This window comes from Physeter macrocephalus, chromosome 15 (assembly GCF_002837175.3).
Source record: "Physeter macrocephalus isolate SW-GA chromosome 15, ASM283717v5, whole genome shotgun sequence".
In the NCBI taxonomy this organism is placed as follows: Eukaryota; Metazoa; Chordata; class Mammalia; order Artiodactyla; family Physeteridae; genus Physeter; species Physeter macrocephalus.
Window position 1 is genome coordinate 50,589,600 of NC_041228.1, and position 12,504 is coordinate 50,602,103.

General features: G+C 36.4%; 1 protein-coding gene across 1 annotated transcript in view; it reads right to left on the reverse strand.

The window, feature by feature from the left end:
* The window catches only part of CNBD1 (cyclic nucleotide binding domain containing 1), a 438,365-nt gene that overhangs the window by 393,943 nt on the left and 31,918 nt on the right, over positions 1–12,504 (reverse strand). The window contains 1 exon segment of the mRNA XM_024126961.1: positions 10,210–10,215. Within this exon segment, the coding sequence (XP_023982729.1) occupies positions 10,210–10,215 (6 nt within the window).

Here is a 12,504-nt window from a genome sequence, read left to right on the forward strand (position 1 = left end):
GTGAAAGAATTGTACACTGAAAACTATATGACACTGATGAAAAAACTGGAAGAAAACACCAAAAAAAAAAAAAAGGAAGACTGTCCCATGCTCAAAAACTAGAAGAATCTCTTGTTAAAATATTCAGACTACCCAAAGCATCTACAGACTCAATGCAATCCCTATCAAAATGTCAATAGCATATTTCACAAAACTAGAACAAATGATTCTAAAATTTGTATGAAATCACAAGAAACTTAAAATAGTCAAAACAATCTTGAGAAAAAGGAACAAAGCCGGAAGTATCATACGCCCTAATTTCAAACTATATTACAAAGCTATAGTAATCAAAACAGTATGGTAATAGCACAAAAACAAGACACATAGTTCAATAGAACATAATTGAAAGGCTACACATATATGAACAATTTATTTACAACAAAGGAGCAAAGAACATACAATGGAGAAAGGACATGCTCTTCAATAAATGATGTTGAGAAAAATGGATAGTGACATGCAAAAGGATAAAACTAGACCACCATCTTATGCCACACACAAAAAATAACTTAAAATGGATTAAAGACTTGAATATAAGACCAGAAATCATAAAATTCCTAGAAGAAAACATAAGCAGTAACCTCAATGTCATCAGTTTTAGCAATGTTTTTGTGGATCTGACTCCAAAGGCAAGGAAAACAAAGCAAAAATAAACAAAAGGGACTACATCAAACTAAAAGGCTTCTGCACAATAAAAGAAACCATCATCAAAATTAAAAGGCAACCTACTGAATGGGAGAAGGTATTTGCAAATGATATGTCCATAAGCAGTTAATATCCAAATTATATAGAAAACTCATACAACTCAACAACAACAAAAAAACCTCATTTAAAAATGGGCAGAGGATCTGCACAGACATTCTTCCAAAGAAGACATACAGATTGCCATCAGAATCATTAAAATATGTTCACCATCACAAATTATCAGAGAAATGCAAATCAAAACCACAATGAGATATCAGTTCACACATGTTAGAATGGCTATTATTGAAAAAACAAGGAATAACAAATGTTGGAGAGGATGTGGAAAAAAGGGAGCCCTTGTACACTGTTGGTAGGAATGTAAATTGGTGCAGCCACTATGGAAAACAGTACAGAGATTCTTTAAAAATTTATGAATAGAACTACCATATGACCCAGCTCTTCCACTTCTGGGTATTTATCCAAATAACACAAAACATTAATTGGAAAACATATGCACTCCAATGTTCGCTGTAGCAGTATTTACAATAGCCAAGATATGCAACCAACCTAAGTGTCCATCGGTGGATGAATGGACAAAGAAGTTGTAGTATATATAAACAATGGAATTCTACTCAGCCATAAAAATGAATGAAATCCTGCCATTTGTCGCAATGTGATTGGACCATAAGGGTATTATGTCATGTGAAATAAATCAGACAGAGAAAAACAAATACTGTATGATTTCACTCATATGAGGAATCTAAAAAAAAAAAGCAAACAAAATAAGATAAAAATAAAATCATAGATACAGAGAACAGATTAGTGGTTACCATAGAAGAAGGGGTTAGGGAATGGGTAAACTGGGCAAAGGAGATCAACTATATGGTGATGTATGTTAACTAGACTTGTGTGGTGATCATTATGTAGTGTATAAAGATGTTGAACTATAATGTTATATATCTGAAATATATAATAAAAAAATTTTAAAGCTAAAGGTGTGTTTTATCCTTATTTAAGGTATTTAAACCTCTCATTTATATTTTTATCTCTAGAAAATGACTACCAACATTTTAGGACTGTTGTAGTTGTTAGAAGTAAAGTAAATGTTGGCTCACTGTTTAAAATATATTATACATGTTAAAATAATAACAATTAATATAAACTGATATACAGAATATATAGCATATATAACTATTTTGTTTTTTAAAATTAATAACAAATTTTTATTTTATTAAAAATTTGGGGATATGAACCTCATTTTCAATGGAAAAAGGATAAGAATTTGAGTCTACATTAAATCTCCTATACCACTACATATGAATGAAATTCTTGTTATATTAAATGTTATTAAGACTAGAATATTCTAGCCATGAGAAAGAGATTTCACTTTTAAAAAGGACCTAGACAATGACTCTAAAGGAGCCATGTCGTTATTGGAACAAAACTATAAAGAGGAAATTTCTGGCATTTATTTTCCTGTAGTGTAGAATATCATACCTAAGAAAGAAAAATCTTCAAGTTATTTATATCATGGCAGTCTTGATTCTCTGAAAAATCCTCTTGATGAACATACCTTGCATAACAACTTTTTGGTGGATTGTCAGTCTTACAAGAAGTAATCAAGATCTCCAAGGACTACAAAATGTAAGAAAAGGTCAATGAAACTGAGTGGGTACCTGAAATGTGAGCAGTGGGCAGAGAGAAAGGATAGGGTGTGTGGAGGGCAGTTGCTAATAAAAGCACTGCTCAAAGCATAGGAGCCTTGACCCAGGAAAAAGGAGAGGACCCCAGTCTGAGACCCCTGCTTTGGAGAGAGACCCTTGAAAAAAGAATGAGGTAGTCCCAGTTGATGGTGCAGATTGGCTCTAGGCAGAGACAGATATAAATTCTTTCTGGAGAAAATTAGTCACAGTTTAGGTCACATGTTGTTATATGATGTTAAGAAAAAACAAACCTTTCACAGAAAGATTACCTACAAAGACAAGCTACCATGAGTGCAAGTCAGCAGAAACAACAAACAATATCTTTACACTCTTAAAACCTATAAATTCTAGTGTGTTAGATATAGAATATAAAATATATAGGTATAAAATATTTATAGAAATAAAAGATGGAATCACAATGAACAACAAAACTATCAGGAATGATCAGGCAAAGTTGTGGAACACCTCAAAATAAACATTATATTGTTAAAATTAAAAACTCAATGAGGCCCGCCCCTCAAGCCAAGACTTCCTCCACCTGTGCAGGCTCTGGGGTCCTGAGTGCTGAACTTGCCAAAGCTTCCTCAAGAATCAGCCCTGGGTGCCCCATCCTGAGAGAGGAATCCACCAGTGCAGGTGGGGGCTAAGTGCTAAAGTGTGGGGTTAGGAGAGTGGACCCAAGGATCAAACTGCCATTGGCTGCATGGAGACAGCCTGAAGAGATGAAGTGAAGAGCTCAGCCATGTGGAGACAACCTAAGGGGATGGGAGTGAGGGGCTCCATGGCAAAGAATGCTCCTAGGGGAAGCATGGTCTGCCTTGGAAATGAGGCACCGTTGTTGAGTGGCGCACAAGGGATGGTGCTGTCATCGCAGACTTTCTCCCCACATGCCAGCTCCTGTCTCCGTGGACACTGGGGGGCACTGCCACCAGAGCGAGCAGACCCGTCTGTTGCAACTTCCTGCTGGTCTCTGCCACCGCAGGCACTAGAAGGGATTCCCATCGGAGTAAGTGCATGCACCCCAGTTGTGGCAACCTTGTCTCTCCCCAGTCTGAGTGAGCAAGTGTGCCCAAATTAGCCACTGCTTTTGACACCTCTTGCCTGGGTGGGAAACAGATGCCTGAGGCTGGCCCACATGCAGAGGTGGGGCCAAAACCAAAACTGAGGCCCAGGGGCTGTGTGACTAAGGAAGAGGAACAGAAATCTCTCCATGCAGCTGTGCAAGCTGCACAGCTTGATCATGATCCCCGTGATCAGCTTGGTAAACCCTGAGTCTGTGGAATGGCCGAATGGACGAATGCCCCCACAACTGAGACTGGTCTAGCTTTAGAAGCTGTGGATTTTGGGGACAAGTGCACAGAGGAGTTTGGCCACATCAGCATCTGAGCTGCCCCCACAGTGCCCAGAGTGGGTCCAGAGACCTACCTAGAGGTATTGGAGGGCCTCCCGGGGAGGCAGGGTATGGCTGTGACCCATTGTGGGGACAAGGACACTGACAGCAGAGGCCCCAAGAAAATATTTTTTGTCTCATTTTATTTTGTTGTTGCTGTTTTTTTTTATTTTTCTTTTTTTGTTTTTAGTTTTTAATATATTTTTTATTTTTCTATTTTTATCTTAGTTTTGTTGTTTTGTGATTTTTTTGTTTTGTTTTGATTTGTTTTCTACTTTTCTTGATCATTTTTGTGTGTTAGTTTTATATTTTCTTTGCTTCTTTATAGTTTCCGTTCTGTTTTTGTTTGATTTTTTTTGTATTTATTAGTTTTGTTTTTATCGTTTGTTTTCATTTTGGGGTTATTTTGTTTTTTTGGTTGTTTAGTGTTTTGTTCTCTTTATTTTTAGGGTTATTTCTGTTTTTTATCTGTTTTTAGTTTGCTTTTGTTTGTTTTGTTTTGTTTTTAACATTTCTCTTGGGTTTTGTTTGTCTGTTTCTTCTCTTTATTTTGTTGTTTTGTTTTTGTTTTTGTTTTTGCTATTTGTCTTGGGTTTAGTTTGTCTGTTTATTTTCTTCTCCTTTTTATTTTTTTTCTTTTTTGGCTGCACCTCGCAGCTTGTGGGCTCTTGGTTCCCTGGCTAGGGATTGGGCCTAAGCCCCCGGGATGGGAGCACCAATCAAGGACACTGGACCACCAGAGAATTCCTAGCCCCATGGAATATTAATCAGAATGAGCTCTCCTGGAGGCCTCCATCTCAACACCAAGACCCAGGTCCACCCAACTGCCTGCAGGCTCCAATGTTGGACACCTCAGGCCAAAGAACCAGCAAGACAGGAGCACAGCCTCACCCATCAGCAGAGAGGCTGCCTAAAGTCCAAATAAGCTCCCAGAAACCCAAAAACACACCCCCCTGACATGGCCCTGTCCATCAAAGGGACAAGACTCAGCTCCACCCAACAGAGCGCAGGCACCAGTCCATCCTACCAGGAAGCCGAAACAAGTCCCTGGACCAACCTCAACCACCAGGGGCCAGACACCAGAAACAAGAGGAACTATGACCCTGAAGCCAGGAGAAAGGAGACCACAAACACAGTAAGTCAGACAAAATGAGATGACAGAGAAATATGTTGCAGAGGAAGGAGCAAGGTAAAAACTGACAAGACCAAATAAATGAAGGAGGAAATCTACCTGAAAGGGAATTCAGAGTAATGATATTAAAGATGATTCAAGATCTCAGAAACAGAATGGAGGCACAGATCAAGAAGTTACATGAAATGTTTAATAAGGACCTAGAAGGACTAAAGAACAAACAAACAGTGATGAACAACACAATAACTGAAATGAAAAATACAAGAGAAGGAATCAATAGCAGAATAACTAAGGCAGAATAATGGAAAATTGTATTGGAAGATAGTATGGTGGAAATAACTGCCATGGAGCAGTATGAAGAAAAAGAATGAAAAGAATTGAAGACAGTCTCAGAGACCTCTGGGACAACGTTAAATGCAACAACATTCAAATGATAGGGGTCCCAGAATAAGAAAAGAAAGAAAAGGTCTGAGAAAATATTTGAAGAGATTATAGTTGAAAACTTCCCTAAGATGGGAAAGGAAATAATCACCCAAGTCCAGGAAATGCAGAGAGTCCCATACGGGAAAACACAAGGAGGAACATGCCAAGATACATATTAATCAAACAAAACAGAAATTAAATACAAAGAAAAATATTAAAAGCAACAAGGGGAAAAGCAACAAATAACATACAAGGGAATCCCCATAAGGTTAACAGCTGATTTTTCAGCAGAAACTCCGCAGGTCAGAAGGGAGTGGAATGATATATATAAAGCGATGAAAGGTAAAAACCTACAACCAAGATTACTCTACCCAGCAAGGATCTCATTCACATTTGAAAGAGAAATCAAAAGCTTTACAGACAAGCGAAAGCTAAGAGAATTCAGCACCACTAAACCAGCTTTACAACAAATGCTAAAGGAACTTCTCTAGGTGGAAAACACAAGAAAAAGAAAAAAAAAAGACCTACAAAAACAAATCTAAAACAATTAACAAAATGGCAATAGGAACATACATAATTAATAATTACCTTAAATGTAAATGGAATAAATGCTCCAACCAAAAGATACAGATGGGCTGAATGGATACAAAAACAAGACACGGATGTATGCTGTCTATAAGAGACCCATTTCAGATCTAGGGATATATACAGACTAAAAGTGAGGGGATGTAAAAAGATATTCCATGCAAATGGAAATCAAAAGAAAGCTGGAATAACAATACTCATATCAGACAAAATAGACTTTAAAATAAAGACTGTTACAAGAGACAAGGAAGGACACTGCATAATGATTAAGGGATCAATCCAAGAAGAAGATATAAAAATTGTAAATATTTGTGCACCCAACGTAGGAGCACCTCAATACATAAGGCAAATGCTAACAACTATAAAAGGGGAAATTGACAGTAACACAGTCATAGTAGGGGATTTTTAACACCCCACTTACACCAATGGACAGATCATCCAGACAGAAAATTAATGAGGAAACACAAGCCTTAAATGGCACGTTAGACCAGAGAGACTTAAGGGATATTTACAGGATAGTCCATCTGAAAGCAGCAGTATACACTTTCTTCTCAAGGGCACATGGAACACCCTACAGGATAGATCACATCTTGGGTCACAAATTAAGCCTTGGTAAATTTAAGAAAATTGAAATCATATCAAACATCTTTTCTGACAAAAACACTAGGAGATAAGAAATCAATTACAGGGAAAAAATACTCTAAAAATCACAAACACATGGAGATGAAACAATATGCTATTAAATAACTAATGGATCATTGAAGAAACCAAAGAGGAAATTTTAAATTACTTAGAAAAAAATGACAATGAAAACACAATGACCCAAAATATATGGGAAATGGCAAAAGCACTTCTAAGAGGGAAGTTTATAGCAATGTTATCTTACCTCAAGAAACAAGAAAAATCTCAAATAAACAAACTAACCTTATACCTAAAGCAACTAGAGAAAGAAGAACAAACAAAACCCAGAGTTAGCAGAAGGAAAGAAATCATAAAAATCAGATCAGAAACAAATTAAATAGAAACTAAGAAAACAATACCAAAGATCAATGAAACTAAAATCTGGTTCTTTGAGAAGATAAACAAAATTGATAAAGCTTTAGCCAGACTCATCAAGAACAAAAAGGGAGAGGACTCAAAGCAATGAAATTAGAAAAGAAAAAGAAGAAGTTACAACTGACACCACAGAAAGACAAAGGATCTTAAGAGACTACTACAAGCATCTATATGCCAATAAAATAGACAACCTGGAAGTAATGGACAAATTCATAGAAAGGTATAACCTTACAAGATGGAACCAGGAAGAAATAAAAAATATGAACAGACCAATCACAAGTAATGAAATTGAAACTGTGATTAAAAATCTTCCAACAAACAAAAGCCCAGAACCAGATGGCTTCACAGGCGAATTCTATCAAACATTTAGAGAAGAACTAACACCTATCTTTCTCAAACTCTTCCAAAATATAGCAGAGGGAGGAACACTCCCAAACTCATTCTACAAGGCTACCATCACTCTGATACCAAAACCAGACAAACATATCACAAAAAAAGAAAATTACAGGCCAATATCACTGATGAACATAGATGCAAAAATCCTCAACAAAATACAAGCAAACAGAATCCAACAACACATTGAAAGGGTCATACACCATGATTAAGTGAGATTGAGCCCAGGGATGCAAAGATTCTTCAATATATGAAAATCAATGTGATATACCATATTAACAAATTGAAGAATAAAACCATATGATCATCTCAATAGATGCAGAAAAAGCTTTTGACAAATTTCAACACCCATTTATGATAAAAACTCTCCAGAATGTGGGCATAGAGGGAACCTACTGTAACATAATAGATGCCATATATGATAAACCCACAGCCAACATTGTTCTCAATGGTGAAAACTGAAACCATTTCCTCTAAGATCAGGAAAAAGATAAGGATGTCAACTCTCATCACTATTATTCAACATCATTTTGGAAGTGCTAGCCATGGCAATCAGAGAAGAAAAAGTAATAAAAGGAATCCAAATTTGAAAAGAAGAAGTAAAATGGTCACTGTTTGCAGATGACATGTTATTATACATAGAGAATCCTAACGATGCTACCAGAAAACTACTAGAGCTAGTCAAAGAATTTAGTAAAGTAGCAGGATACAAAATTAATGCACAGAAATCTCTTGCGTTCCTCTACCTTAATGATGAAAAATCTGAAAGAGAAATTAAGGAAACACTCCCATTTACCAATGCAACAAAAGAATAAAATATTTAGCAATAAACCTAACACCATACACAAAAATAAACTCAAAATGCATTAAAAACCTAAATGTAAGGCCAAACACTTTAAAACTCTTAGTGGAAAACATAGGAAGAACACTCTTTGACTAGCTCTAGTAGTTTTCTGGTAGCATCTTTAGGATTCTCTATGTATAATAACATGTCATCTGCAAACAGTGACCACAGCTCATGCAGCTCAATATCAAAAACCAAACAACCCAATCAAAAAATGGGTGGAAGACCTAAATAGACATTTCTCCAAAAAGACATACAGATGGCCAACAAACACATGAAAAGATGCTCAACATCACTAATTATTAGAGAAATGCAAATCAAAACTACAATGAGGTATAACCTCACACCAGTCAGAATGACCATCATCAAAAAATCTACAAAAAAGAAGACAACCCTCAGAATGGGAGAAAATATTTGCAAATGAAGCAACTGACAAAGTATTAATCTCCAAAATATGCAAACAGCTCATGCAGCTCAATATCAGAACAGTATGGAGGTTCCTTAAAAAACTAAAAATAGAACTACCATATGACCCAGCAATGTCACTACTGGGCATATACCCTGAGAAAACCATCATTCAAAAAGATACATGCACCCCAGTGTTCATTGCAGCACTATTTACAATAGCCAGGACATGGAGGCAACCTAAATGACCATCAACAGAGGAATGGATAAAGAAGATGTGGTATATATGTACAATGGAATATTACTTAGCCATAAAAAGGAACGAAACTGTGCCATTTGCAGAGACATGAATGGAGCTAGAGACTGTCATACAGAGTGAAGTAAGTCAGAAAGAGAAAAACAAATATTGTATAATATCACTTTTATGTGGAATCTAGAAAAATGGTACAGATCAACCTATTTGCAAAGCAGAAATAGAGACACAGACCTAGAGAACAAATGTATGGCTACCAAGGGGGGGAAGGGGGATGAAATGAACTGGGAGATTGGGCTTGATATATAATCACTACTGTGTATAAAATAGATAACTAATAAGAACCTTCTGTATAGCACAGGAAACTACTCAATGTTCTGTGGTGATCTAAATGGGGAGGAAAATCAAAAAAAGAGAGGATATATGTATATATATAGCTGATTCACTTGCTGTACAGCAGAAACTAACATAACATTTTAAAGCAACTATACTTCAATAAAAATTAATAATAAAAAAACTCAGTGAATGAGAGATTAGAGACAGGTGTATAAGAAATTAATAAACTTGAAAATATGTCTTTAGATATTCCCAAATATTTCATAGAGAAATAAGGAGGTGTAAAACAGAAAAAAGAATTATAGGGGCTTCCCTGGTGGCGCAGTGGTTGCGCGTCCGCCTGCCGATGCAGGGGAATCGGGTTCGCGCCCCGGTCTGGGAGGATCCCACATGCCGCGGAGCGGCTGGGCCCGTGAGCCATGGCCGCTGGGCCTGCGCGTCAAAAAAAAAAAAAAAAAAAAAAAAAAAAAAAAAAAAGGATTATAAAATATTTATTCTTTTATTAATTAAAAACATTTATGGAACCCCTAGGGTATTCTAGTTTCTAGTAATAGAAAGACTAATAAGATAGGCTTTCTGTTTGGGTTGACAGACTACTAGTTGACCCCACCCAAATTCACTCTCTGCTTCTTCCCAAACACATGGTTGCCCAGGTAAAGACTACATTTCCCAGCCTCCTTTCAACTGAAATTAGCCTAAGAGAAAGTTCTTGCCAGCAGAATGTAAGAAGTAATTCTAGAAATTCTGCCTCCTTTGTCAAATAGGAAATTGCTTTCCTTGACTTCATATTTTTCCTTTCCATGAAGTGGGAACCAAATGTGGCAATGGCCTCTTCACCTGTATTGAAAAGAAAATGACAAGTTGATATCAAAACACCAAGATGAGGCCAACACACATCCCTGAATGATTTCATGCAGTAGAACTTCTACATACAACCAGAGTGCCACTTTCAGACTAAGGATGAAAAACCTTTTACTTAAACCACAGCATTTTTTAGTTTTATCGTTACATCATACTGGCAGTTACCCTAATCTAATGAACACAGGCTTCAAGGAGATGCCTATGTTAAAATAGAGGGGAAGAGACTTTAAACAAATGCATAAGAAATTATCAGGAGTGCTCTGATAGAAAACAATACAGAGTCAAGTGGAAATGGAGAAGACAACTCTTCTTGGAGAAGGAGATTTCAGGTTGAATATGAAGATTAGTTCACCTATTTATTGGTAGGTGAGGATGAATGGGAGGATAGTATTTCAGACAGAAAAATCAGTATGAGCCAAAGTACAAAGCCCTCAATAACAAGGTACAGGTATAGTCAAGAAACCACCAGTCATGTCATGGCTGGGAGGAAAGGAAGAGTCACTGGGAGACAAGGCTGGAGATGTAAAAATCATCCCATTATAAAAGCTCTTGTAAGTAATGTGATTTTAACTGACTTATCTAATATGTGTCTAATATGGAGGGAAGATGGGATTCTACAATTTAACAGTTTCTGGTTTGCACAGCTGGGTAACTAATTTTGCCATTCACTAAGATAAAAGTGTGGATAAAAATATAGCTTCAGCTTCATACAGTAATAACACTAAAAGTTTTTTATGTCAAATCAAATTTATATCTTTCCTTTTGCAAATGAGAAAACTGAGCCCTGAGAGTTTAACTGATATTTCAATAACCTCAATCACATTTAGTGGCAGAGCAAGAGCTAGAAGGTGAATTCTTTCATACTCTCAGCTTAAAGTCTTTTTGGAACAGATGTATAGGGAATAAAAAGCTATGAAGTTTGCTGCGAGACAATCTGAACCTTGAAAAATAAATAAAATTAAACTTGGTATGGTGAGATTAATAAGTTTATCAGGATAAAGGAATTTGTAAATAAGGGTTGGGGGTTTAGGGGATATTTACTCAGGAGTAAAATTCACATCAGCAAATAGTAATAAGAATATATTGATTGTCCCAGATTCTAGAGGACTTCAAATGCCAGATAAAGGAGATTTATTTTAAAAATATTTAATGTGCACCAATAATGCTTCAGATACCATTATAATCACTGGGAATACATTAACAAATAAAAAAAGTTTTGTCCTCATGAAGTTTTCCATGTAGAGAGAGGAACAATAAAAATAAATTTGTAGCTATATGTCAGACATACTATTAAGAAATGAAAGCAAAACTCAGGGGATAATAAGTACTAAGAGTATCTGTTCATATAGGCTGGTCACAGAATGCAGAGACCTGAGGGATGTAAGGGATAAAGGAGAGTAGACATCTGAAGAAAGAGCATTCCAGATAGAAAGTACAAGTGTGAAGGCCTTGAGGCAGGACCATACTTGGTGCGATAGGACAGAGCATGGAGACAACTATGGCTAGAGCAAAATAAGCAAGACAGTCTTGTCTGGAAGAAGTGGTCAGAGATGCAGTAGGATGTGATCATGTATGACCTTACAGGCCACAGTGAAGTTCTTAGCTTTTACCTTGAGTGATATGGAAACCATTAGAATATTCTGAGCAAATAATATTCTGGTGTATATTTTAACAAGATTCATCTGGCTACTGTGCCAGCTACAGACTGTAAAAGGGCAAGGGATGGAGCTAGAAAACCAATCAATAGGCTACTGCAGTAATCCAGGCAAGAGCACTGGTGCTCTGGATCAGGATGGTATTAGTGGAGGTGGTAAGAAATGGTTAGATTCTGGATATATTTTGAAGGTAGAGCTATCAGGCTATCTTTCAGGTTAGATATGAGGTATAAAAGAGAAAGATAGCAGGCTCTGATGACTCCAAGATTTGGGGGCTTGACCTTGATTTTGCAGTTGCCATATATTAAAATGTGGATACAGAAGGTTAATAGGTGAAAAGAAAAAAATCAAAAGTTATGTTCTAGATTTGTGAAGTTTGAGGTGCCTGTTTGCTATCTAAGTGGATTTGACTTTATCTTTTATGTGGTGAATAGTCATTGGATAGTCTTGAGCAATGAAATGATAGTAAAATATATTAGCCTAAATGTATCAAAGAAATAACATTAGAAGACTATCAAAGCAAATGTAGGTTCCCACAATCCTCTACTCAGGTTTGATTAATTTGTTACAGTGGCTCAGAGAATTCATTTATTTAGTTTATTTATTTAGTTTATGTTTGTTTAGTTATTTATTTAGTTATGTTTACCAATTTATTACAAAAGGATATGATAAAGGATACAGATGGACATCCTGAAAAAAGAGATTCATGAGGTAAATTATGTGGGAATGGGTGCAGAGCTTCCATACC